This window comes from Chroicocephalus ridibundus, chromosome 1 (assembly GCF_963924245.1).
Source record: "Chroicocephalus ridibundus chromosome 1, bChrRid1.1, whole genome shotgun sequence".
Classification (NCBI taxonomy): domain Eukaryota; kingdom Metazoa; phylum Chordata; class Aves; order Charadriiformes; family Laridae; genus Chroicocephalus; species Chroicocephalus ridibundus.
The window spans coordinates 128,515,122-128,541,622 of record NC_086284.1 but is presented as its reverse complement, the minus strand read 5'-3'; the positions used below and the strand labels follow the sequence as shown (position 1 = coordinate 128,541,622).

The following is a 26,501-nucleotide window of genomic DNA, read 5'->3' as shown; positions in this document are numbered from 1 at the left end:
GAAGTGGATATAAACCAGCCATGAATAAATCTAGACTTAGAATTAGAATAAAAGTTTCTAATCAGCAGAGCAGAAAGACTTTGAACAGCCTGCCGTACGAAGCAGGGGGAGGGTACCCCCTGCCAAACGCACTAGGCTTCAGTAGGAATGAAGTCCATATCTGAAAAAGATGATAAGGTACAGCTGGCCGTGCCGGTGGAGGCCGGGGCTCCCTGACCCGGGAAGCCCATCCTAGCCTCGTGCTCCCAAAATGACAATTTCCTAAAGAGGATGAGCAGAAGTGTGGGCATCCTATCAGCCCTGCACCGCTCCAACAGGGGGATGGCCCAAAATTGTCACCGGAGTGCTGAGATACGCGGGGAGCTGCAGACAGGTGTGACGACCAAGGTCACAGCATAATATGGCTGAAAGAAAGCGTGGGCTGAAAACATACGTCAGTTTCCCCCTCCCGCCAGTTTTCCGGGGCAGGACTGGCTTTAAGCAGCAGTTTTCTAAATCCCTCTGAGAGCCTGTGTTATCATGCTGGCAGTGGCGGCTCAGGAGCTATTTATGTCACATTTTGGGAATCGGCACAGCTTTTCCTCTCAAACAGTGACCCTGCTGTGGGTCGTGGCACATCAGGAGAGGAGCAGCAGCTGGACCAGGCTGGGGAAAGAGAGGAGTAGTGGCAGCAGGGAGAAAAAGGAGCAACACCTCACACCTACGTGTATTCAAATTTGGTAAAATGAGGCTTTTGGTGCTTGGCTGAAAGGAGGTTTCAGACACTTGGTTGTCTTCCATTGCCATCCACTTAGGAGGCCCTTGCCTTTGCAGAGAGGAAGAAGTGTTCACCTGTTGCTTTTGTAGCATCTCCTGCTGAGGAGAGCCTGATCCGGAGCAGTGGGAACCACCCAGGGCCAACAGCTCCTACGTTATTCCTCTGGACTGTGCGCTCCTATGTGCGCTACCAGTGTACTGCCCCTCTGGTGGGGACCACACACCAGGGAAAGGGACCTGGCTGCTGCGGTGGCAGCGCTACATTCCTCTTGAAATGCTGGCAGGGTCCGGTGCTGCAGTGGTGTTGTGGGAGGTTTCCCCTGAGCACCCTCCCTGGCAGGGTCAAGGCTGGCATGCCCACGGTCTGTCCTTAGTCCTCGCTGCCCACGTCCCTGCTGGGGCATGGCAGAGGGGCCAGGCTCTTCCTACCCCCCCAGCTGACCATGGGGGTGTTCGAGTCTTTGCTTCCCACGCAGGGAAGGGCCGAAGAGCACGAGAAGACAAGACGAAACAGCGCGAGCGCGGTTTGCTCTTGAGCTTTGCTCGCAAGGCTGCAAGCGGTACTGTGTTTAACCACCGCATTAGCTTTCCAGGATCATACTTTGCAACACAACGGAGAATTTGTCTTGCACGTTCAGAGCTGGCAGCCGGGAGCTGACGTTGCTTTGTGCCGAACAAGCCGTGTTTGATCCCTCTCTCTTTTCCCTCTTGCCATTTTGCTGCCGGGGGTAGAGGGCAGCGGGGGAAGTTGTTAGCTGGATCCTGTGAGTGTGTGTGAAGTGAGAAGATTAGAGCAGGCTCATCACAGAGCCGAGGGGAAGGCGGGAGATCTGATCCAGGGCGGGTTGTGACATCCTCTGGCGAAAGGGGGTCGTGTCCCTGGGTGAGGGCAATGGGGTGGGTTCCAGGTGCTTAACTGCGTGTGCAGCAGGCGACTGAGATTTGGTCTGATGCACAGAGATTGTCTTACAGAAAAGATGATCAAAGGGTTAACGGAGAAAAGATGATTAAAGAGGAGCGTGGGAATTATGACACAGAGCTGTCACCACAATGTGCTTTGGAGAAAGAGGGCAAAAAATGCAGTCTGAAACCACACTGTTTATTTATTTTTCCCCAAAACGAGATAGGAGCTGTGGCTTGCTGGCAAAGCAGCATACCATATTTCATTAATCCTAGCAGCTTGCCTCTTCTCACTGGTGGGGCTTTGGCAGAGAACTGTGGAATTGGGTCTACTCTAAAAAAATATATATTTATTTGGAATTACAACAACAATAAAAGAACCCCAAACAATTATCCCAAGTTCAAGGCGACCCAATACGTCATCAAAAATGCTGTAAAATCCCTGCCATGTTAAAGTAATAATTTAAACAGCATCTTCACCAGATCCTACAGGGCTTCCTTCCTGCCTCTTCATCACTGTAGGCTCTAAATATCATCCACTCCTTCCAAACACCATTGAACTTACCCCGAAAAGAACCCCCCCGAAGGCAATAAAATACCCCCACTCCGTCTCCGTAGCCCAGAGCCGTAGCTGCTGTACTGCTTTCTCTGAGGCAGAACGGGAAGCGCCCTGGTGAGCCCCCGGCTCTTGTGCATCCTCCTCCTCCTCCTCATCCTGTGCAGTCCCTACCCTGATGGTGGCACATCCAGCCCGGGGAGCCCATGCTAAGGGCTTTCTGACAAAATGCTGCCTCTCAGCAGCGTGCCCGTCTGTCTGCCGGAGGGAAGGGAGGGTGGAATGCTTAGGGCCGGGAGCCGCCGGAGTGACAGGTACAACATCAGCTGCGACGAGTGTTACAGCAACATGCTGGGAAATCGATGCACCACACGGCAGTGCCTCGGCGGGAGGAGGAGCAGGAGTCACTGGGGTTAGGAATCAAGCACCAAGACAGGAGCAAGGCAGAGCAGGCAGTGAGACCTCCCGCCTTGGTGTTCACCAGGAGAGGAGATGCGGATGCCTGAGCCTCCCTCTCCTTTTCTTCCCTCACTTGCCCACCTATCAAGAGGAATAAGCCCAAATGCTTTCAAGAAGGGGAAAAAAAAATAATACACACCTCCCCTACTCAGACGGAGTTTACCTCGGAGCCTATGAGGGCAAGTTTGCAGGAGCGCAGCTTTGTCCCAGCACTGCACATTGGGCCAGGAGGTGTGAGAGGAGAGAGGACGGGCAGCGGGGCCCGTTCCCAGCTCCTGCCCTCCTGCTGCCTGCGTGCTGACAGATGTCCTCTCCCAGCCTGAAATCCAGGGACTGGGAACAGTGGTGGACAGCCCTCCCTCCCATTTGAGATGATGGTTCCTGCTGAAAACCCCAAAGCGTTCTCCTGTGGCAAAAGCGTCACTCCCTCCCCCCCCTGCTGTGGCGCGGCTCAGCCCTGTCACCTGCATTTGTGCATTTGTGCGTGGGGAAACCCAGACTGAAGGAGGTGCGTGAGGATGGCCCAGGTTCCTTTCTCTACGTTTGGTTTCCATCCATCTTCCCTGGCTGGTTGTTACACAGTTGTTAGCCACTGTGTGAGAACTGGAAACACATCTGTATCAGCTAAAAAGGATGCCATCGCTAAAAGACCTCGGGTGCCAAACTTTGCGATGTTTGTTTACAAGAGGGCAAGGAGGGCTAGAGGAGCATGGCAGCAAGATGTTTTGTTCTTCTGTGTCTGTGGTTTGAATTGGTGCTGAGATCAATAGTTCCTGAATCCCTGCAGTGATCGTGCAAGGCATGACTGTCACCACTAGCTGGTCCTCTCGTTAGCCGCATCAGCAGATGTCAAGAAATTAAACCTGAAACTGTAAAGAAAAGCAAAATGGATGGATTGCAAATCATCTATTAGCATTCACTAATGTTGATGGTAATGCTTTCAATAAGCCTAATGAAAAGCGTTTGACTGTCTCTATGAACTTGATTATTGATTATTAGTGAACGATAAGAGTCATTTGATATCTTGCTGATGCCATGCTCCTATTGCATTGCAGTTAAAATGTCAGTTAACGTGCCATTTAATATTCTATTAGTATTGAATTAGCACTTATTACACTGTGAAAATCATCACCATAAATCCTTATTAAGGCATGATCCATACAGCTGGGTGGCATCTCTGGCAGACTAAGAGGGTGCGTGTGTGCAGACGGACATACCGAGATACATCATCCATGTGGATACATGTTTGGAGCGTGCCAGGACTTGGAATTTCCACATTTGTACATTGATTTTCCCTGACAGTTTGAGAGGAACGGGTGTGCTGAACAGAGCAGCTCAAATCCATTTCGCTTACTCTTCTCATTTTCCTCCTTTCCCGCCTCTCTCCTCCTTGCTTTATTTCGGGAGCACCTGCTAACTTACTTCATGGGTATTTGCAAGGTTGTCTGACTGTAGCTATTGACCACCAGCCTAGGGCTGACCTCGGGGGGTGTTGGACAGGTCCTTGACACATATTTTCTCTTCGGCAGAGAGGAGGGAGGGTCTCCAGGTGAGTGTCCCCTTGGGAACGAGAGGATGAGGCTTTGCTCCAGCGGCACCGCTGAGCTGTTACTGACCCGAGGGACATCGCAGGGGCACCTTTGCTGCCTCGACGCAGCGACGTGTAATGACCAGGTGTGGGGCAGAGCCCTGGTGTGCTACACTGGGTCACGGAGGGCTGCGTTGTAGGTCGGGAAAGCAGCCTGGCAGGGCTGGTGCAGTGCACTGGATCTGCTGGTGCCCAGCAGCACTGATAGGTGTGCCGGGGGATTTTCAGAAGTGACACAGAAACTTCAGCTCCCACTGACTTCAGCTTCAGCTGTTAATCTGCTTAGCTTCTCACCGCCGTCCCCCTCGGGATTTTCGTAAATCCAAAATGTGCAGAGAGGGGCTTCGAACACCTTTGAAAAAGACCAAACGCCTGTTTCTCAGTGCCATTACGACTCTACGCAGAAATGTGTGTGCAAGAAAGCTGGTGGCCCTAAGGCAGCCGGCTCTGAAGATTGTCTGGGAGTCCCTCCAGGGCCACTGCTCTGGGGCACAGTGCCCTCCCGGGTCCTTGCTTCCAACTCCCAGCACTGGTGATTACAGCCCAGGGTTGCCAACTGAACTGGGCACCACCACATCATAGAATCATAGAACTGTCAAGGTTGGAAGGGGCCTTTCAGACCATTGAGTCCAACCATCAACCTGACACTGACAAAACCACCACTAAACCATGTCCCTCAGCACCACATCTACCCGTCTTTTTAATACCTCCAGGGATGGTGATTCCACCACTTCCCTGGGCAGCCTGTTCCAATGTTTGATAACCCGTCGCAGTGGTGCTGGTTTCTACATGTAAGTGGCTGCGCATGGATTCCCCTTTCTTTTTTATGAAGAGCAGCTTTCAAAAACAAGTCAGATTACAGCTGAGAGCTCAAGGCAAATGTCTGCCGGGCTGGAAGGGTGGGCTCTGGCCTGAGGGGCAAACCCTTGCTCCCCTCCCTTGGCTGGATGGCAGCGCTGCTGGCCGGGGTCAGTTGGGCTGCTCTCTAAAGCACATGTTTGCTGGATTAGACAGAGCTGCTTCCAGCTTGGCCAGCAGCATGGTGTCCCTCCCATCGATGCCCACGCAGCCTGGCTTTCCTCCTGCCCACAAGGAACCCCAGAGCAACTCGGAGTGCATCCAGGGGAAGCAAAAAGGGAGGGGGTGAGAGGTGCCAACCATAATGGTAGGGTCACATCGCAAGGGACGGCAGCTGCAGTGCAGCATGAATGAAAAGCATTCAAACAGAGGAACATGGGAAATGTCTGACCTATGCTGAGAGGCTGTATGAAAGCCTACTGCCAAATATTTGTCTTATCTTGAAGCAATAATCTTTATCTTCTCTCTTTTCCCTTTCAAATACAACACACGCGTGAATAGTGGTGGGGAGGGGTGCTGAGTTGTTTGGGTGCCGGGAGGCTGTGGGCAGAGCTCTGAGAGGTGAACAGCAGCTCTGGAGACTGAGCTTCCCTATGTATCCGCAGAGCATGGAGTGAGCTGCTGCAGGGCAAACCCCCTCAACCTGTCTGAGCCTGGCCCTGGTGGGTGCAACTGCCAGGGTGAAAGAGGAGTTATGTCCCCATGTCTTCTTCAGCCCTGGACCTCTCAAATGAGCCGCAGCTGAGAATGAGCAGGACATGCCTCCTTGTTGGCATCTCCTCATCTCTTCTGTGCAAGCCACCTTCTAGAGATGGGTAGAGGTACAGGGCAGGTGCCTTGGCCAAAAATGGGTATTTGTCTTCACAGCACCTTCTCTACTCTCTGTCAAGGAGCACAATGCTTGTCGTGCAGTTGCAACAGGGTTAGTCTGCCCTCTGCCTTGCAACACTTGGCCATCAGGGCTATGCTGGTCCTGCTGCTGCTCTTCTGCCTGCCACCCCTAGCTGTCATTCCTCCTCTCCTGTCTCACCTGGGATATTCACAGGACATGCTGCATGTGTCACAGGGATGGCAGTGACACCCCCCACAGCCTCTCCTTTTCAGTCTGAAATCTGCGCCTGTCTGCACAAGCGGGCAGATGTGCATCGGCAAGGGGGTATGTGTGTTAGGAGGGTGGTGTTTGAGGAGTGAATCCCTCTTTCCACAAAGCCATTTTTTGTCAGAGGGATGGAAAGGGGAGATACACTACAGCTGCCTGTGCTGCTGAAGCTGAGGGATGGAGCAGCTGTGCCCTGAGCTGACAAAGCTGAAGCCCTGAACCTTTGCCCTCCAAGCTGGCAGGGGGCTGGGAACGTAACTCTTTTGGATACTTAACTTTTGAAGGTGAGGGAGAAGCATATGAAGAACTCCTTCTGACCTTTCCCATTGGTGGGGTTAGAAGGGATTTAGTGACCAGGATCTCTTGTGGCGTTCCAAAGTCATTTTTGGTGCAAGTGTAGGCCACAGACAAAAGAAAGAGAGAACAGGAGGCATAACCACCCCAAATCCCATGGTTTCATGAACAAACGGTTCTAAAAATCATTGTGAAATACATGATCAGGGGGCAGTGATGGTGAGGAGATGCTGTGGTTTACCGGCAAGGCAGGAATGTGCTATGGAGTTTCTGAGCAAAGTAGTAAAGGGAGGGGACAAAATGGAGATGATGGAGAGGTTTGTTAATCTCTCCCTCACCTTTCTCATCTTCTGCAGGTGTTATGTAGAAGACAGAAGCTCCAAGGTGGCCTGGTTAAACCGTTCTGGCATCATTTTTGCTGGAGAAGACAAGTGGTCCCTGGACCCTCGAGTAGAGCTGGAGAAGAGAAACCCCCTGGAATACAGCCTGCGGATCCAGAAAGTGGATGTCTACGATGAGGGGTCCTATACGTGTTCAGTGCAGACACAGCATCACCCCAAGACTTCCCAGGTTTACTTGATCGTGCAAGGTAAGCAACATGCCTGAGAAGAGAGCAAAGAGCAAAAGACACAGGGGGTGGAGGGATCTGTGTCTTAGAGAAACCCCAGAGTCAGTATCCTGTGTATCCCTTATGTTTACAGTAGGACCCAGCAGGACTGTCCCCTTCCACTGCAGCGTGGCATGACTTTACTCAGCTGTCAGTCTGTCCTTTCAAAAGCAGTGACAGAGCAGCGGACACTGATGATGCCAAGACATATTCTAGTATAATGCAAACCTGGTTCCTGGCTCTGGTTGTTCTGGCGCCGAGGGGAAAGCATTTGTTTGCAATGACACTTGTCAGAACATCATGCTTGCCTCATCTCTTCCCAGATAGCCCTCTGGTTTCTTCGCCTCCTCCTTCCTCAGGTTTCCTTTCTTTGTTCTTGTGTCAACAAGCTTCTGTGCTGTGTGTTTTGGCCTTCCATTGTCAACTCTTAGCAAGGCTGGGAAATTAATTTTCCTGGGTGTTTTTCTGTGTCATTCGTTTGCAGGCTGCGCTGTTGCTGGGCTTGTGTGAAACCTGGTACCTGAGGTAGCTGCCATGTACCTTATGTCGCCCTCTCCTTTTTTAGCTCCTCTCCTCCTGTGTGCATTATAGGGAACTGGAAGCTTGGCAATCTGAACCAGCGTTGTCCTATCTGTCTGCTTGCCTTCATGGTAACATGAACAACAGAGAGCAAACACAGTAAGGAAGGAGTTCAGCAATTACTGGTAAGGGCATTATGGAATTTACATGTTCCATCCTGTCCAGACCGGAATACAAAATGAGTACGTTTACTCAGTTTTGTTTTGTTTTGCTTTTAATCTTCATGCCATTCTATCTGCCTATTTATCTAAAATATTTATAGAGCAGCTTAGATGGATAGGTATATTATGAGTGTTTGATACATATTACAGGTATGTTCAGCTTCTACATTATCATTCAGGCGGGAGTTTGTTATTTGTCCTGATTTGTCTAGTAACCCGAAAGGCTGCAGATTTGATTTCCCCTATCAAGTGTTTGAATCGCTCTGGATATAAATGCGTGCATGAAGGGACTCTTCGTCTTGCTGGAATTGGCAAGCTGGGGGCTAACTAGCATCCCGAGTGTTTCTTCGCAAGGTGAAGTCCAGACTTATGGTCAGAGGTGGTGCTTTACATGCGAGTGTGGTGAGACAGAAGGCTCCTGGTTTGTCTTCTTGCTCAGAATCCTACCCCAGCAGCATGACGAGCAGCAGGCGCCAGCGTGCAGAGCAGCTCTCCCGACCCGTCTGAGTGTTTGCTGGCGTGTGCCCGGAGTGAAACGCGCTCGCCAGCCCTGGAGGTGTACCCTGCCTCGCTGCTCGCTGTAGCGGTGCATAGCTAACTGGCTGTAGGTGGTTTATTGCTGGTAAAATCTCACAGCTTACGATTTCCACTTACCTGTCAAGAAAAATACAGGTGCAAATGAATTTTAGAGCCACACACGTGTATTATTAATTTTATTTGTGCCTATTAGATATGGGCCTAAGCAGTGAAATTGAGTTCTCTAGCTTAGCTTTCACCTAAATGTGTGGGTGTCCAGCTCTGAACTACTGCCACCTTTCTGAGGATGAGAAAATTCAGGATTTGGCACACCTAAACTCTGGATGCCTGTAAACAAGGTATCTGTGGATGATCTTTGTTTAACGCCTGACATAGATTTAGCAAAAGACCCATTCCGATATTGTGCTTACTTTTAAAGCCCCAGGTCCTGTAATCATGTAATTAGGTGAAACTCATAGCTTTGATTTTTCTAAAACTAAATTTCATCTGGTAAAAAAAAACCCAAGCAAAATATAAATACAAAATTGGAAAAGTTAGACTCATCATTTTAAACCATGTTTTTATTAGTTTAAAACTAATAAATAATTCATTTTAAAAAATCTTAACTAATAAACCTAATTTGTTAGAAAATAGTATATGTTAGAAAATATCCGTTTCCTCTCCAAGTACCATTTTCTCATATTGATTATTATTATTCTTAGATCTGCGAGTTGTCTGGCTGAAAAATAGTCTGCCACTAGTACAAATGAAAGGAGTTTGGATATTGAGTCATGCTAAGCTTTTTCATTTTATTTATTTTATGTAGTTTATTTGCTTTTGTTGGTTTTGTGTTCATAAATTTAAAAACATCGGCTATGTGAAGCTCTGGGCATCCCAAACATAAAAATAAATAAATAAAAGAAAATACAGCTCCTGAAAAATTAAATAACATGCCGGTCAACTGATCTGAGTAGTAATCGAGCAGGACGATTTCTTGAATGATGGTCAGTGATTTCCTTCAAACAAGCCCAGGGAAACTGAAACAAGCCAGGGTCAGAGTCTCCTTGCTAGCTTTGCACATACTGGTGACGCCTGGATTTGTCAGTGAAAGATCCTGCTTATGCCTTGGAAGCAATAGACTGCCTTAGGCCATGCCCAGTCTTCTCGTTCTGCTCAGTTAGATCTGTCCATGGGTATTTCTGCTCCCCACTGCGCTGTATACCAAAGACAGGTCCTTTATATCCCCTGGTTCAACTCCCTCATCTATATAGCCACTGTGAAAACCCAGCTCCTGTCACCCAGCAAGCAAATGGGATAGCTGTATCAGAGACTAACATTCAGACAGATACTGGTCTGGTGCTGAAGCCCTTATAAATAGAGAAGACCACTTCCATGTCCACAATGCAAGTTGAAACAGATGGGCTTTGGGACTTTGGTGCATCCTAAGGATTCACTGCATTTAGATTACTGCAGGCTAATGGAGTTGCATTCCAGGAGCAGGTCCTTTCCTCCCTTGAGAAAAACAACTTTCCCTGGAGTGAGCTCAGCTCAGTTTGCTGGCCAGAGCTGCAAGAGTGTATCACAGAAAGAGGGACACCGCCTCTCTAATTTGTGTGCCCATGTCCTTTAGCATTTCCAAGTGAAGTGCCAATTCTGTCTTGTCAGCCAGCACGTCTCTGCATAGGCAGCCGACTCTGTCCGCTTTCCTTTCTGGCTTAATTGTGTATGTCCACTGATGGGATCACTCTCAGCTGCGGCATATTCCAGAGGTCTAAAAGAGGGGTAATGAAACAACACTTAAAAAAAATCACAACTTGATAGATCTACTAAAAGATCTAACTACTAACTAGATCTACTAAAAGTAGAAAAAGTCCCCTTCATAAGTCTTTCCTCCTTTTCAAATTCAAAGCCAACTCTGCTGGTAGAAGTAGGGATTCGCTGCCAAAAGATTCATTAGTATAACTGTGGCCATCTCTTCTGCCTTTCTGACCCAGGTGGCCAGCACTGCATGCAGGGTGGGTTGAACTGGAGGCAGCTGTCTCTGCCCAGCTCCATTGCTACCAGATGCTGGTACTGTGCTCTCTATGCTTGGGTGAAAGCATGAAGAGACTGCTCTGAGCACTCAAAACGTTTCATGCTTGCCTCATTTGGGGTGTAATGACTACTAGCGAATCTTTCCATTCAGTACCCCAGATATTTCTGTTGGGGTCTGATCAGAGGAGCAAAGAGCTGGAAGAACCCACAAGGAGTGGTCTGGTCCTTCCCCATGCAGTAAGACAAGATGGACTATACAGTGGCTGCCCCTAACATGTCCTTTTTGAAGACAGCCTGTGCCCGCATAGTCAGTGCATGGCCATTATTTCACTCCACTTGCACTTGGAAAGCTTTTATTAACATATGATCCAAATTGATTTGGCTGCCAATTATTTCTGGTCCTTCCAAGACACATGGCGGTAATTTCTGCTCCTCTTCCTCAAAACTGCCTTTTATCTGATAGAAGCCCATTAATCCCCATGTCTCAGACCTCTCTAGTCTAGTTTAACAGGCTCATTGCATCTCGCAGGTCATATTGTCCAGCCCTTATTGTCATGTGTATTTCACTACTGTCTGATTTGTCTACGTGTTTCCTTAAGCGTACTGTCCAAAACCAAAGCAGGGGTTCCAGTTTAGGACTCAGTCGTGCAGATAAAAGTACCAGCCGTGTTTTGCATATCATGCTTCACTTACCTAATCCCAGAATGAGATGAGATTTACCCTTTTTTTTGTAAGAGCGCCTCATTGCTTTTGCTTATTTAGTCTCTCTGCTGCTCTCTAACCCTCCGTTACTGGTCTGCAACACAGTCTGCAGCTCATCCCCCATTTCTGTATTTGAGCATTAATTGTTTCCCCCCCCTTCCAGAGCATAGTGCTTTGTGCTCACTGTTGTTGGATGCCATCTGGTTGGTTTCTCCATGGAGACCACTTCTTCAGTTTACTTATGATCCTGGTCTCCAAAGCACTTGCAACTGCCCCCAACTTGGTGTCATTGACAAAAGTCAGGTGCCTTCTTTCTGTTCCATCATGAAGGTGTTAATTAAAGTATTGAAGAGATCAGGGTACAAAAGCGGACTGTGGTAGCAACCCACTAAAACCTCCATCCCTGTTGAATAGCGATCAGTTGATTGCAGCTCTTTGAAGCATCCTGATGGTGATTTAACATCCATCATATTCTCCTAGCTTGTTCAAGAGACTGTCGTGCCTTCTGAAGTCAAGATATATCACATCATCACACATACTTCTCCTGCATTATCTGCTATGCCAGATATCCTTCAAAAAAAAGGGAATGAGACTGGGGTGACGTGATACGTGCTTGCCAAAAGTACATTGCTTATTTTTTCCTTTACTGTATTATTATCCTCTAACTGTTTATAAAGGGGATGTTTAATTGTTTCTTCCAGTATGTTGAGTGACTTGTTCTGGGAGAGTGGGTTGTAATGGGGACGCACACAGTGGTTGCCCTTTTCCAAGTGTTACCTTGGGTTCTTGTTCTTTTAGGGCTGTATCCTCAAGCCCTTCTCAGGCATTAAATATCAGTGGAGAAATCCCAGTAGTCCTTATTTGTCTCATCAGGGTCACAGGCACAAAGGCACAGTGATCTTAGCAGGCATGGGGTTTAAAAGTTTCAGCAATAAAGACTTAGACCTGTCCAAGTCAGGCTAAAGGAATAACTCTTTACAGTAGGAGCAAGTAGATGATTGCTGCATTTGCTGTCCAGAGCCTTTACAGCAAGGCATCATTGCGAATGGAGATGGTTGGCACCTTTTTAGTGAAACTAAAACATTTCACTGGTTTTGGCTTTGATTAAAATTTAATCAGGAAGGTTTTACAGGTCTGAGGTGCTTTTTCTGGTCAAAATTGGGAAAAAGAAAAGGTATAGCATTGCCACAGCCTGTTTAAAAGCTACAGCATTCAGCTGAGGTGTGGAGAACTCACGTTTGCATTTTTGCTCAGAGCCTGGGACTCCCGCAGGCTCACTAACATTTCTGGCGATTCCCAGTTATTGGCTGTTTGAAGGACATGGTCTTTCCCTTGTTTTAATGTTTATTTTACAAAAAAAAAAAAATCAAAAGGGCTCTGTCATTTTAGCAAAACAAAAAGAAATTTGTAAACATCAGCAGCAAATTTCCACAAAGAGGAGTTCGTGTTTACTGCCCAACCCTAATCACAAACTCAGAGTCGAATGTATAGCAGCTAAAGGCCAAATCCTGCAGTTTTCTTTCAAACTGGTAGGCGTTAGTGTGTGAAAAGAGCCACAGGGTGTAGCCTTTCTCCATTATGCATTGCCTTTGTAGAGCTCCTTGCTTGCAAAGATTCAGACTGACCATTCATTGTTTCAAAGTGGTATAAAGATGTATTTGTTGTTGCTGGGATTTAACAATGGAAAATTTATTAACAACTCTATGTGGTAGATTAGCTGTGTCCCCTCTCGGTCCACTCCCCTGAAATTAAAGGACTTTGTGCAGGAGACTGGTAAAGCACCGTAGAGAGAAAGGCAGCTGAGGCCAGCCAGGCTTGCCCTGTGTCGGCACTGCTCTGCCAGCGAGCCCCTCGGCAGGAGCTGGGTGTAGGGCTGGGGAGGGAGGGTGTTGTCCACCACCTGCTCAGCCCTTGCCCTCGTCGCTGAGGGCAGCGATAGGGAAAGATTTTGCTTTAGACTTCGGGGCTGTGAGAAGGGTTTCTGAGCAGAACTGGAGCAAGGCACACAAGTGTGTTTTATAGGAGCCTGAAGACAGGTATCAGGTGGAGGTAGCTCCTGCTGGTCACCAGCCTCAGACCAGAGCCAGTGAGGCATGGTGGGGTTCATCTGACCAAACGTAGATGTTACCCTGGAGTGGGTCACTTTGAGCTCCTTTTGTCATTAGTGAGGAGAAGCAGGTTCTTCTCAAAGTCCAGTTCATCCTAAAGTAACCATCGAAAATTTGTCAGACAAATTTACCAGTGGAAATGTCAGCTTCTCTCCCCTGGCTGTAGACAGGAGTCCAAGGTGAGTGATCCGTATGGTGCCATGTATCCTTTTAGTCTTTCCAGACCCCTTTCTGCCATTCTCCGCTGGAGTTTATTCCCTGCCCGAATACAGGATTTGTGGCTGTCAGTGCTTGCAGCGGGTCGCTGGGAGACCAGAGCTGGGCTGGTTTTGAGCTCAGCAGAGCTGTAGTGGGACCCCGTCTTCCCCTGGCAGGTCTGGCCTTCCCACCCCTTCAGCTAGCGCTGGAAGCAGAGCAGTTTGAAGAGAACTGAAGCTATTTTTCCTTTGCTAGACAGACAATAAGGATGTTGGAGTCAGATGCTGGTCTCCAAGAGATGTTTGCTTCCCCTCTTTGTGGGCGCAGAGCCCAGAATTCAGAGGGATCTTTCTGAGTGCTAACACTGTAGCGTTTTCAATTCCAGGGAGCCTGCAGTAGGTAAGAACGAGCACAGACCACTTTGTCTTTTTCAGGACATAGCCCCAGTGGGAAAATGACAGTGAATTTGGCATGCTGTTGCAAAGAATAATGAGATAACATGGGAGTATGAATTTTCTGGGAGGAAGAAAAAAGATCATTTTACTGGGACAGTGGGGGAGAAGAAGAAAAGATTGGAGGGAGGAGATAAATGCAGACTACTGTGGGGTCTGGGAGAGACAGGACCACTGTGCTTAGAAGGAAATGACAGCGGATCAGTTTGATGGGGAAAATAAGCTGAGAGAGCAGGGAATCATCTCGGGGAGCTGAAGTGCAGTAGATCTTGCTGCCCCTCCTTCTGCTGTTACCATGGACCGTAATTGCCTAGTGGCAAAATAATTACAGAATTTCAGGCATGCAGTAGTAGTGGTGGCAATCTTTCTAGGTTTTCTGTGCTGGTTTGGTTTGCCCAAACTCGCAAATTGCAGGAAACTGCACCTGGTGTTTCATAGGTTACCAAGGAACTTCCTGCTGCTCCCTATCTAATATTTTTATGGCCTCCCCACAGTGTCCCAATGCCTCTTAACTTCTGTTTTCCTATCTCCAGGCATGGCTGGGGTGTTACTATGCAGCATAGGGTTTGGCTCTGTTATATAGGTTGGATCTCAGCACTTCTTAGTGCATAAATCAAGAGGGTTTTTTGGAAATATTTTGGTGCTTGCTTTGCAGGTGCAGGCAGGAGACAAAAACAGAATACTTCAAAAAATGCTTACTCATTTTGGAGAAAGAAGTATTGCATAAAATATATGAAATGCTTTCCTATGGCTGGGAGGAAGGATCTTGATATGATAATCCAAGTCCTTAAGTGATATAAATCAGCTTAGCTTGAGTGGTCTCTTTAGAGCAATATCAGCTGATTTTTTGCGATTTTGTCTGATCAGCTGATTCTAGATTTGGACCAGTGCTGTGAAAGATTTTGCCTTGTTATTTCTCTCTCTGCTTGTCTCAGGCTACTGTGCCAAGTTCTAGACGGGACTGTAAGACAGTGGAGTAGAGACAATATTTTGCTCTCAACTCCAAACACAGCAAGAACCTAATCCCACCACCAAGTCTGCTAACCCTTGAGAGAGTGCAAGTAACCATTAACCATAAATTCAAGTGTGTTCCTGCTCCCACTGCTGAAAAAGCAATGGTCTCGGTAGGACAACAGTGTTGCCTTGACCTGTTGGGAGCCTTGAAATTTAACCCAATTTGCCTACAACAGGATAAAGCTCCTTGGACATCCTAAATCATAGATTCCCATTGCTTGCTGCCTCCATGATGACCAGTGTCTTGCCAATAGTGAGTGAACGTTTTTTTTGCCTCATCCTCTTGAGATCTTTTTGCAGAGAAAAAGTGCTAATATAACCAGAAATAAATATCTTATTCATTGTAAGTTGAAGGCCTGTAACTGCTTAGTAGCCTGAAAATGATCAAAACTGTGTTTTAAAAAAAATCTCAAAAAGATCTGTTGTGGAACTTTGATTTATAACCCAAAATAATGAGAAAAGATATATAGCTAGTCTCCACTGGAAACTTTAGGATCAGCTTGTCTTTTCACATGCACTACAGGTGAAAGCTAAGGTTAATCATGCTCCACATTTCTCTGTCTCAGATCAACCTTTTCCATAGCTCTACTGTCCTTTTTATTTTCCTCCTTTCATTTGAAAGAAATAATGCCAGGTTGAAGTTAGCCAGATTTGTGGTTCACTCAGTTGAGTTTTTATTATATCCAAACCCTAGAGATACTGGGAGTAACTTGGCTTCCTAAGGAAACAAAGTGTGTGTGGCTGTTTGTATGCTTATGCCACTTGCCTGTGTCGCAGATGAAAATACTTGACACGGTTATGATTTAGCAGCTATTCAAAATTTATTAATGATGTAAGGCAGATCGAGGGGTTGAATTTTAGCAGCATTTACTTAACCATTAACCTGTTTAGGGGTTTACAAAGTGAGTAAACAAAATAATTGAACAGTGACTTAGTTACAGATGCAAAGATGGCAAGATTCACACTAACTTACTAGAAGGTATCCTGAATCAATATATATGTACATATGAGTAGAGGTACAAATCACAGGTTAATACATATACATGTATATATCTAAGCAAAACACACGCACGCATACAAGTCTCCAGTAGGGAATTTCTGAATAGCAGGTAATGCTAACGAGCCAAAAGGTGCTGCTCTTAGGTCCTACACATTAACGGATGGACAGAAGAGCATCCACAACCATAAAGCTAATGTGTATCTGACAACATATAGGTGGAGTGGTGGATGAGAGTGAGAGAGACTAACCTATAGTTAAAAATTTCCCCTTCTCAGATTTAGGGTAAATACTCACAATGCATCAGTGTTTCTCAAGGAGTGATAGTTGAGGCTTGAGAAGGGTCTTCTCCTGCCCTGGCCTCGAGGTGCCAGCCTGAGACGTATTTCAACTCAGGGGAGTTACTGGCTACAGCCCATTGCAATCCAGAAGAGCTCAAAGGGTCTTTACTAGAATTGGTACTTATAGGGTCCGAGACAATTGACTTTTGTCAGGTACTTTTCCACCCTGGCCTAGCTTGGACAACAATTACGCAACCCCAGAGCTTGCTAGATCTGGGGGTCCGACTATCCCCCGCTCTGTGGCCATGATCCATATGGTGTCAGGAGTGATCAATTATAGTTATTATCTCCAAGTGGTAGAAGCCATAGGGGCTAGGCACACTATTGCGTTCTTGGTCTCTTGCTCTCTACCTTTTCTTTCTTTCATGTTAGGCCATTATGTTATGTTCTGGCCCATTGTGTTTTTCTGTGGCCCAGATTGAGAGGGAGATCATGCCAAGTACTGAGCGGCCTGAAGAGGGGTGGGCGTTGGGGGGGCGAGTGGTGTTGCACCAGCACAGCTTGTCCTTCTGCATGGCAGTCTTCTGCTTGGCTGACTCCAGCACCCTTCATATCTGCCGTGATCTTGCCCCACCAAGAGCTCCTGCCCCTCAAATTCTCACTAGTGGAACAGAGTCTCCTGCTGCATCCCTTACTGATGGGACACTTAAAAGGCTGTATGGTTGCAGCTTGGTTTGGACAAGGTGGCGGATGCCACTTTGACTAAAACTGGTCAAAAGCTTTGAAGGTTGTCCGAGGAATGAGGCATCAGGACCTAGGACACACAGCTGTGGTAAACCAGGCCTTGCTAATTCCAGTGTTTGTGGAACAGTGTGTTCCTTTTGCCCGTTTTTCTTACTGCACTGGTGCCAGTGGAGTTGATACTCCAAATCTGCCGTGCTCAAAACTCCATATGGGATGAAATTCCAGATTTTTGGAGTCCACCAACTCCGTGGTTTTGGCTGCTGGGTTACTGTCTACACTCATTGTAGCTGTGTGTTAGTGGATGAGAACCTGGATCAAAATCTCGATTCCACTGAAATTAAAGGGAATTTTGCTTCATTGGAGCCAATATTTCATCCGAAATTGGCTTTGGCTTGAAACACATTGTAAAATAAATCTAAATTGAGCCAGCAGTTCAAAAACAACATCAAGGCTTGTAGAAAGAAACAAATTTATTTCCTACTTTAAAAGCTTTCAATTTTACTATTTAATGTGAATTAGTTACAGAAAGAAAGAGATTGTCGTTTTGGGAAAGGGAACAAGGCAATAGTCTTTCTAAAATGAGACTGTCCTCTTAAAAGTGACTTGAGGCTTTGAAGAGTGGGGAAAGGCAGGTAAGCGTGGTCTCTGGGCCGTGCTTTCCTGCTGCATCCTTGTGTCTGCATAGTGCGTATTGACCCCATCCGACCCGTGGTAACCGTGTGCTCCTACCATTTGTCTCCATCCAGTTGCTGGCCCTCATCACTCCTGATGAGAGGTCTGTCTTGCGCGGCCTGTCTTGTCGATGTGTATGCATGCTATGCCTTGTAGGATAAGCCTCCAGCGGCTTTCCACAAAAACAACAAATGATAAATTGTACTAAGTAATAGGTTTTCAGGGTTTGGATTTTGATGGCTTTTTCACAGCTCCAGCTCTTCTTTTTATCTTTAGAAACATTGGAATTGCTACCCCAATAGCAGCTCCTTACTCACCAGAAAGTGAAGAAACATTCTAAGAAAATAATGACTTAATATCACATTTCCTGTATAGCCGCTAAAATGTCAGTAGTCGGTTGCTTGGGGAAAAAAAACCCTCCAAAATAACAGAATAGCAGCTTGGTTTAATAAAGCTTGAGATGTGATAGTTAAGGGGAAAAAATAACTTGCCAAATGTGCACACAACAAAACAGACAAAAAAGAAACAGATACTTAGACATATGGCTTCCATTTACAGAGTGTTCAGGCAGGGAGCTCTTTCTCAAAACCCAATCACAGCTTTTGAAAATGTCTTTTAAAAAACAAATATTAGGTTAAAAAGTGTTAATCCCCAGCAGAAAACAGGAGAAAGGTTGTTCCTGGGAAGGAAAATAAGATTGGCGTGGGCAGTCTGAGGGAGCGGGAGCACGTGGCTGCTCTCATCGTCAGCGCTTGTTCTGTCACAGCTCAGGCTGTCAGCGGGCAGACCTGGGGCAGGAGGAACCAAGCCCTGCTTGAGAATTTGTAGTGGTGTGTGAAAGGCTGAGAATACGACCAAGAGATTAGTTTGTTTCTCACAGATACATCAGGAGTGCCATCATTGGTCTGCCTGGCTTTTGCTAAAGGACCCTTTGGAGCTCCCCAAATGGAGACTGAGCTTCCTTAGTTCTGATATCAAAAGGCTGAGGCTGCTGAGGGTTGGACAGCACTACTTTTAAAATTCTCTCCTTCTTTATACATCAAGTTTCCCTTACATCATCTGTTTGATGGCATGACCTTGTACTTCTCCAGTCTTCCATAGCATCTTCTAGGAACACCTTAGTTTGTTATGTGGACACACTGGAATGAGGAACAGCTTTTGAAAAAGAAAGCTTTCAGGGCTCCTCAAACAGAAAAGCAGACTACAACTAAATTTTTTTCTTCCTATTCCATGAAGGTTACCTTTAAAAAAAAATCTGTGGAGAAAAAAAAATTGATAACTAGGGAGGTCCTCTTTAATGAAATGAGAATTGGATTTTGGTGATAAGTTTTAATTTAGGGCAAATAATTTAATTGGAATGACTCATTAATTTTGGGGTGCGTAAATTGGGCCTCTGGCAGCCTATTATCTTCTTTATTCCTTTCTGAGTCTTCTCTGTCAGCAGTATAAGAAAAGCCTTTTGCCTTTAATAAGCTGAGGAGACACTCCTGAACGTGTGGGGAAGGGACTCTCATGGTGCAGTGATTTTAACCTAATGGCATCTCACCTTTGGGTGCCCTCAGCTTATGAGCCACTCAGGCTACGAGACCAGTGAGTTTGTTTTCACAGCATCGTGGCATGTGGGTACTACTCAGCTATGCACAGGGTATGGGTGATGTGGTGGGCCTGGGGCATCTGGCCATGGTTGACTTGGGCATTAGAGAGGTTAGTAGCACTCTGCCAGGAAGGGCAGTCACGAGCTGGCTGCTGGATGCATTGACAATATTGTCTGCAAGGAGACCATAACTATGTCACCGGAAGAAGTTGGATGTTAGGACTAAAGTACTCTAAACTGTACTCTGAGTTAGTGGGTGAGTGGGACATCTACTCACGTTTTGTTAACTGGTCAGCTCTCAGTTTTGGTAGGCAGCAAATATATCCGTTAATGTGTTATGTGCAGACAGGCGAAGTGAAATACATGGAATAAAGAGCCTTTTGAAGGAAGAGAAGCCAAGAAGCAAGATCCTAAACCCAAATTCCACATGGCCCTCACGCAGGTGCCGCAGCAGCAGCTGTAGTCTGGAGAGTCTCTTCAAAATGATTGTCCCCTTGTTAGACTGATGGGAATGTGACTTTTGGTTATGTTCATGTTTTGAATGCAAAAAAACCCAAACAAACCTTCGCAAAAAAAGTAGGATAAATCTCCCCATTCTCCCCATATAACCACAGAACAGACTTTGCAAGGTAAAAGCCTTATGACCTTGACAATGATTTTAGGGATTATGAATGTATAGAGGTCCCAATTTGTGATTTTACCAGAAAGATTAATCCACTTGGTGACCTACACGAAAGAGGTTAAGAAGAAAAGTTCATAGGGGGACCAGCTCTCACTAACCTGTTTGAGGGGAGTGTTAACAGTTTGGCATTGACTGCTTCTCCTGCCGTGTTTTTAACTATTATGAATATGTTTCTCGTAATTCATGGCATGGTTGTGTTCTAGAAGAATATTTACAGCTGTGCAAAGCCTGTGGACCGTCTTTGCAATTGAGGTTGACATCTTGGTTATGCCTCCGCTTCCCCTGTGGGTAGTATCAGAGAAAGCCCTGGACTCCAGGCCAGATGGCATAGACTGGCTCATGTTCATGCTACTTGATGGTACTACCTTTTGGAACAGATAGTTCATGTCCACACTGCATTGGGCACTGGTGGGGGTCCTGGTCTCCACCATGCTCCCTGTGGTGCCCCTGTGGCCTGAGACATGCTTCTTTTTTGGTTGATTGATTTGCTATGTTCTCTGGTTAAAAGTGTCTGAAATAATGAGAAGGCTGGGACACAGTCTGGCAGACAGGTGTCTTTATAACCTCATGCCAAGAGTGTGTATTACATGGCACAAGAGCGCAAGGAGGAGTTTGAAAGCCCAGGGCCTGTGGAGTTGGTGTTGGAGGACTTTCGCAGGTTGAGGAAGCCAAACTTGGCATTGTCTGCATGTCTGGAGTGGGCTGTCCTTGTCGGCTGTGCCTGCTCCTCCTCTGAGAGGAGATGCACTAGTTCATTCCAGGAAGGAGCCTGGGAGTGATCTCATGTTTGTGTGCGCGGCGGTCCAAAGGACTGGAGCAAAACTGAGAGACTGCAGTTTGCTCTCTGGGGCAAAAGAGAACAAACCACATTGACGGTATAGGCGTAGCCATCCGAGGTCATTTTAACAAATCCAGGGTGTGTACATGGTTCTGCTAGATAAATTGCACAGGTGTCCTGTCAGAGGCAGGACTAAAATCCAAGTCCAGAGATATACATCTCTGTCACTTACTCTTTTAAGTGTAACTCTCTTAAGGTGTGGCATCTCTTGTCTGTATGGACACTTAGTCATGCAAACAGATGTGGTATACTACAGGTTAGATTCATCACACTTAATCTTAGACGTCTAAGTGTTAGTAGCACAAATCTAAACTAGTCATCTGCTCTTCATCTGTAGTCTGTTGGGAGAAGTTGGCATCTTACTCTTTCTGCTGTCTGCCTCGAGATAGCGTGATGGATCATCCTCTGGAAGTCCCTGTTTCTCTGTCTGGACTAGAGGAGGAATGTGAATGACTAACTTAGATTTACGCAGTAAACTTTTCAATGCCTAAAATTTGATGACATGAATCCACCTTGTATGCCTATGAGGGAAGGAGAAACCACGAAAGAGACTAGTTCTAGAGACCCCGGCATTAACTCACAATCTGATACTGTCTCCTTGGCAGCATTGACTGGCCTTGACTCTTCTCTTGCCATACCTTGGACTGCGTGACTTTAAATAGTATAACAGTACCTTTTCTTTTAGTCTGTAATCTATTCTACACTGGATAACACTTTCAGTTATAATTCCTGATATATTTACCTGTCCTCTCAGTGGGCAGCTGCATTCCCCTCCAAATCTCTTGCTTTAAGCCTGACATAAATTTGTGCAAGCTCTCCCAGTGGAAGGTTGTTGTCTCCTTGTCTGGATACTCTTGCCTGCCGTTTGCCACTGAGCCAGAGGGTAAGGAACTCCTCTGAAAAGATTTCTGTACTTCCTGCTCCCAGAGCCACCAGCCCAGCAAACCCATGAGGCACAGGCTAAATTTTTCACCATATGAGCAATACTATTCTAGCCCAAACTACTCCAGGGTACTCCATTTTTCTGGATTTCATGCTGCCCCTGTCTCTGTAGTCCTTGAACTCCTTTGAGACATCACTAGTGTTAGACCCAAGTGCTTCTTCCTCTCTTCTTTCTTGTTTCTGAGGGGAGAACCATAAGAGATTTCAAAAAAACTCAGATATTTAGTCACTTGCTTCTGCAGTTCTCAGGAGCTGCAGTGACTGTTGTGTATCAGTGCTGGATGCTGCCATGCTTGTTTCCACCTCTGGTGCTGCAAAGTCCGTTACTCCCTATGGATTTCACAGTGTTACCACCTTCTCCATGGGGTTCAAGAGCACACTGCTGACTGGGCTCCCTGCCAGCCCTTTGTGCTCCCTTAAAAAAAACCCCAAACAAACAAAGACCCCACAAAACCCCCCAAAAACTCTACATCTCCATTTTTCTAATCCTATTGGTTTTGTGGTCACGTTTCTGCCAGCAGTTGCAGAAACTCCCGAGTCTACACCTGAACAGCAGAAACTCTCCTCTCTTTGGCTCCCAGATCAAATCAAGTTGCTGTTTATTTCATTGCCCTGATAAATTTTTTATTAACTGTGTTAGAAGTCTGTGAGGAAGAGAGAGGAGGAAGAGAAAGAAAAAAGCTGTTGAGGAATGTAGACTGGGCAAAGTGCCCACGATTAATGGGGTAGCAGTGACCAGCGGGTATTTGAAAACTCACCGGTGCCAACTGCCAGGAGGTTTTTGCTGCCTGTGACAGCTGGTCATCGTTATTGGACGACTGCTTCTGTGTACATCTTAGATCTGTGCCTTCGTATGGCTCTTACCAAGTCACTCTTGGTTTCTGTTTTGCAGGGACATACTGAAGCAATTAGGGCATGTTGGATGATTGCAGGGATGAGTGAACAGTGTTGGGTAAAATACAAAAAAATACAATTTCTCTTCTACTCTAGCTCTAATTCCCCTGTCTCAAGATGAGCTTAAACCACTGTCCCAGAGATGGGCCTCCCGTAGCATTGTATGAATTTGAACTGCAGCTTTGCAGCTCTACGCAAACACTTGATTCTTCCTTATTCATGGCTGCTCCCGGGCACTTGGCCTCTTCAAAGATTGTTACAGCCCATTCTGACTGATAGCCCTCTTAGGAAGCAAGTCTCACCTTTTGATGCATGATATATGTTGCTACGTGTCTGCTAGCCCTCTAATGAAATAGTGAACACCTAATCTTGATGAAAGGTTGCAAACTCAGACCATTTCTGCTGCACAGTAGCCACTAATGAGTGCAAACTGAGACTCCTGACTGCGTCACCCAACCTGAGGGAAAGGATCTTTAATGGTAAATGTCTTGTATGTATCTGCCAGAAGCCCATCTAAGAGGCATCATGTCTCCTTGGGAATAAGGTAAATCCAGCACAGGCCAAAGCAGAATAATTGATGTAGAGAAGGACCTCAGAACAGAAGGGTTAAGTACAACGCAGGCACATTCATGTGGGAGTGAAGTGGTGATAGTGTTTGTCTGCGGAGAAGTCAGGGGAGATAAAACCCTTATATCTGTTCTCATTTAAATTTTTGATCTGGAGCTCCCCACAAGGGGTACTTGGTTGGCTACATGTAAGCCTTAGGTGCGTGACGACTTCTTTAGGATCTAGAGGACACTTAGAGGCAAAATGCACCCATGGTGCCTGACATAAAGGGAACATGTGAAACAGGAAATTGTCGTGGATGCTAATCCTCCCATTTTTTTGTAGTTTCTACTCCGCCTTGGTCTGGTACACTCAGCTATTGGCCTGCTCTGGAAGGGGAAGCTCAGACCACTGATGGAAAGAACTGTCTCGACCTCTTAGGAGACATACGGTCATGCCTTGTCAGGAGCTTTCCAACCCAGTACTACAGAGCTAACAGTAGAGTGACCTGAATCTTCTGAAAGGCATAACTGGGGCACACTCGACACCATGCAGGGAGAGAAGGAATGTCGTTTTTTTGGATGAATAGCTTTTCTTTTCATGGCAGCCTCAGAAGCCTTGAATGGGAAGAAATTGTGATTCTTGGGATGGATCTGCCGTTCAGTTGGAGAGGAGGCTGAAGTGGATCTTGAGGAATGTAGTTCAGCCAGGGACGTTTAGCTTGGGAAATAAAGAGGATAGCGAGTCCTCCAGGCTGAAGCTCCTGTGGGACACAGCACGTCGGCAGGGAAATACAGTAACAGCATTGCTTACTTTCTGTAAGTATAAACAGGTATCCATGCAGTGAACATTTTTACTTTCTTTTACTTCCAGATCTCTGCCATAAAATGTAATAAAAATTACTATGCCAAAACCCAAGTACAGAGATTTTCCAGACTGTGTTCCCCTAAGTCTTTGTGGGGTAGCCTACGAAGCTCATGAGGCACTAGCTGGCAGAGGGGAGGAGGAACTCTTTAATTGGATACAGAGTGTTGTATATCAGTGGGAAAATGCTTCTTGTAACTTGAGTGGTATTTTAGTTTATCATCAATTAAGGTTGCCTCTTACAGGGTCTCAAAGTATGCCACAGTTCAGGTTCTTCAGTGAATTTTTTCATTAGAGGACCAATCACTGAGTTGCCTGACATGGTAAAGCATTTGTTCTTGTCATACATCAGTTTTCTTCTCCTTCACTTTTGCTGCTAGTGAGTTCTTGCCACCCCCTTCGTGTCTTCATTTCACTTGTTCGCAGTGACACAAAATGTCTCCTGCCTGAGGTCAATCTCCCTGTGATAAAAGTCTTCCATAGAATTAGTCAGGCTGGAAGACAGGCAGATATCAAAAATGTAAGCCTTCGGAAAATGGTGGCAGGCTGTCAGTTCCCATTAGCGAATGCTACCTGGGCAGCCTGCTGACTCTTCACCATTGTAGGTGGGAGAGATGAGTTTTAATGAGCAGCAGAGGGAGTGGAGAGGCGGAAAAAAGTAAGTAGTTTAGACTAGAAGTGATACTTTTGGTAGTGGATGACATACATATGTGTCTGCGTGCGTGTGTCCATGCTAGTGTACAGAGGTATCAAAATGGAGTGAGCAATAACCGTGTGGCTTGTCAGGCCTCTCCAGGAACTTTGTCATGCAAGTGATTGCATCCTTGCCCTTCTTTGCTCAGTGGCTTCCTTCTGTCTGTTCTCCAGTGACATCGATCAATATAAGTAGAATTGTGGCAAACTGCAAAGACAAATATGCTAAAATTTAAAAGAGCGAGATCTGTGAATCCTGGTTAGATGGTAATGCAGTGGAAGATGTAGTGTTTGAGAGCTGGTTTATATTGATGCAACTTCACTGACTTCACAAAAGTTGCTCCTGATGTATTTCAGGCTAGTTCTGGGGTGTGCCGGATTGGATCTAAGTGCAAAAACACCCTGCAAACAAGTATCAGACTCACCAAATATTTAAAGAGTTGTGTGCTTCTCTATGGCGGTCATAGCTAGGACTAACAAGGGCAGATCAGGAATGGGATGTATTCAGCTGTGAAATAGCCTTCCAAGGGCAAAGGTAGAAGAGTCATTTTCCAGAAACTTTAAAGACTAGTTGGCCAAAACACTATTAGATATGCAGCAGAGAACAAACCTGCCTTTCCAAATGCCCCCAGCTCTGGGAGACAGAATAAGTGTGCAAATGATTATTCTGTCTCTAGAGTACATGAACATCTGAGATCTGAATTGCTGCAGGTCCCATTCTTTTCCCTGGCATTCAACCTACATTTAAATTCTAATTGACTTAGAGTGAAGACTCGTAAAGCTTTCTCTTTTTTGCCCAGATGCTGAATCCTCAATGAAAATATAAACTGTGTCATTAGATGTTGGGTGGATGTTGAGCGTAAAGAAGCTGGTTTAAGCTGAAAATTGCACAGCTTATTCCAGTTAGTCATTCTGCATATAAAATGCTCGCAGTGGCTCTACTTTTAGTGGGGAAAGACATTAGTATAACTAAATACATCCCCACTGGATATTTTTATTAACACAAAAGTTGATCCTGGCTTAGTGTTGGAGATGTCATGTGCCCCATTTAGTTTTCTGGACTGCTCCGTCTTCTTCCTTCCTCCTGGGAGCAGCTTTTACTTCTTCAGGAAATGCATTGTCTGCCAGGGCCCTGAGTGCACTAACAAGACCTTGATCAGTCTCCCCAGGGGTATCCATCTACCCTCTGACCAGAGGCTCCATGTAAGCTCAGGCCTGTATCTGTGTTTTAGGTGTACCTGTCTCCATCTGTGTCTCTGGTATCATCTCTTGGATGGAGCTTTGGACCTATGTGGCAGGTAGTTTGTCTCTAGCTTTGTCCCTGACCTTGTCTTCCTGCATGGACCCTAGATCTGGTTCACCATCTCACCATGTCTGGGACTGTTGATGAACTGCGATACCAGCACCTGGCTTTGACCACTCCGTTCAGATCCTAGTGGTGATCCTCCAACAGGTGAGGGTCACCCTCAGCACATTGTCAGTGCAAGCTATGTGACACTGCAAATGTTGAGTGGGATTTACCTCACTGAACCGTATCCTTCTAATAGGTATCTAACCTAAGGTAATCTTGGAAATGCTTGGCATAAATGGACCTCTCAAAATCTCTCTCCCTCTCTTCACTGACTGTAGGGTTAGTTTAAAAAAATGCACTTACATTAAATGTCTTATTTTTGGTGAGTAAATTAACTGAGCTGAATTATCACCACCACCTTTACCAACTTAAAGCTGATGTGTAAGTTGTGCTCCAGTTTGTTTTCTTAAGAAAATTGTGTTTACGCCTCTACCAGTCTGATTCTGATTGCCTCTAGGAGAACAAATGGGGTTATGTTTGTGTAAGCAGGCGGAGGACTGGATCAGCATTAAAAGTTCCCAA

At 46.2% G+C, this 26,501-nt stretch overlaps 1 protein-coding gene across 3 annotated transcripts in view; it reads left to right on the top strand.

Annotated features, from left to right (window-relative positions):
* The window catches only part of LSAMP (limbic system associated membrane protein), a 1,022,135-nt gene that overhangs the window by 850,111 nt on the left and 145,523 nt on the right, over nucleotides 1-26,501 (top strand). For all 3 annotated transcript variants that reach the window (XM_063351430.1, XM_063351420.1, XM_063351438.1), the window contains one exon: nucleotides 6,867-7,099. In XM_063351430.1, coding sequence (XP_063207500.1) covers nucleotides 6,867-7,099 — 233 coding nt within the window. The remainder of the gene's footprint in view (nucleotides 1-6,866; nucleotides 7,100-26,501) is intronic.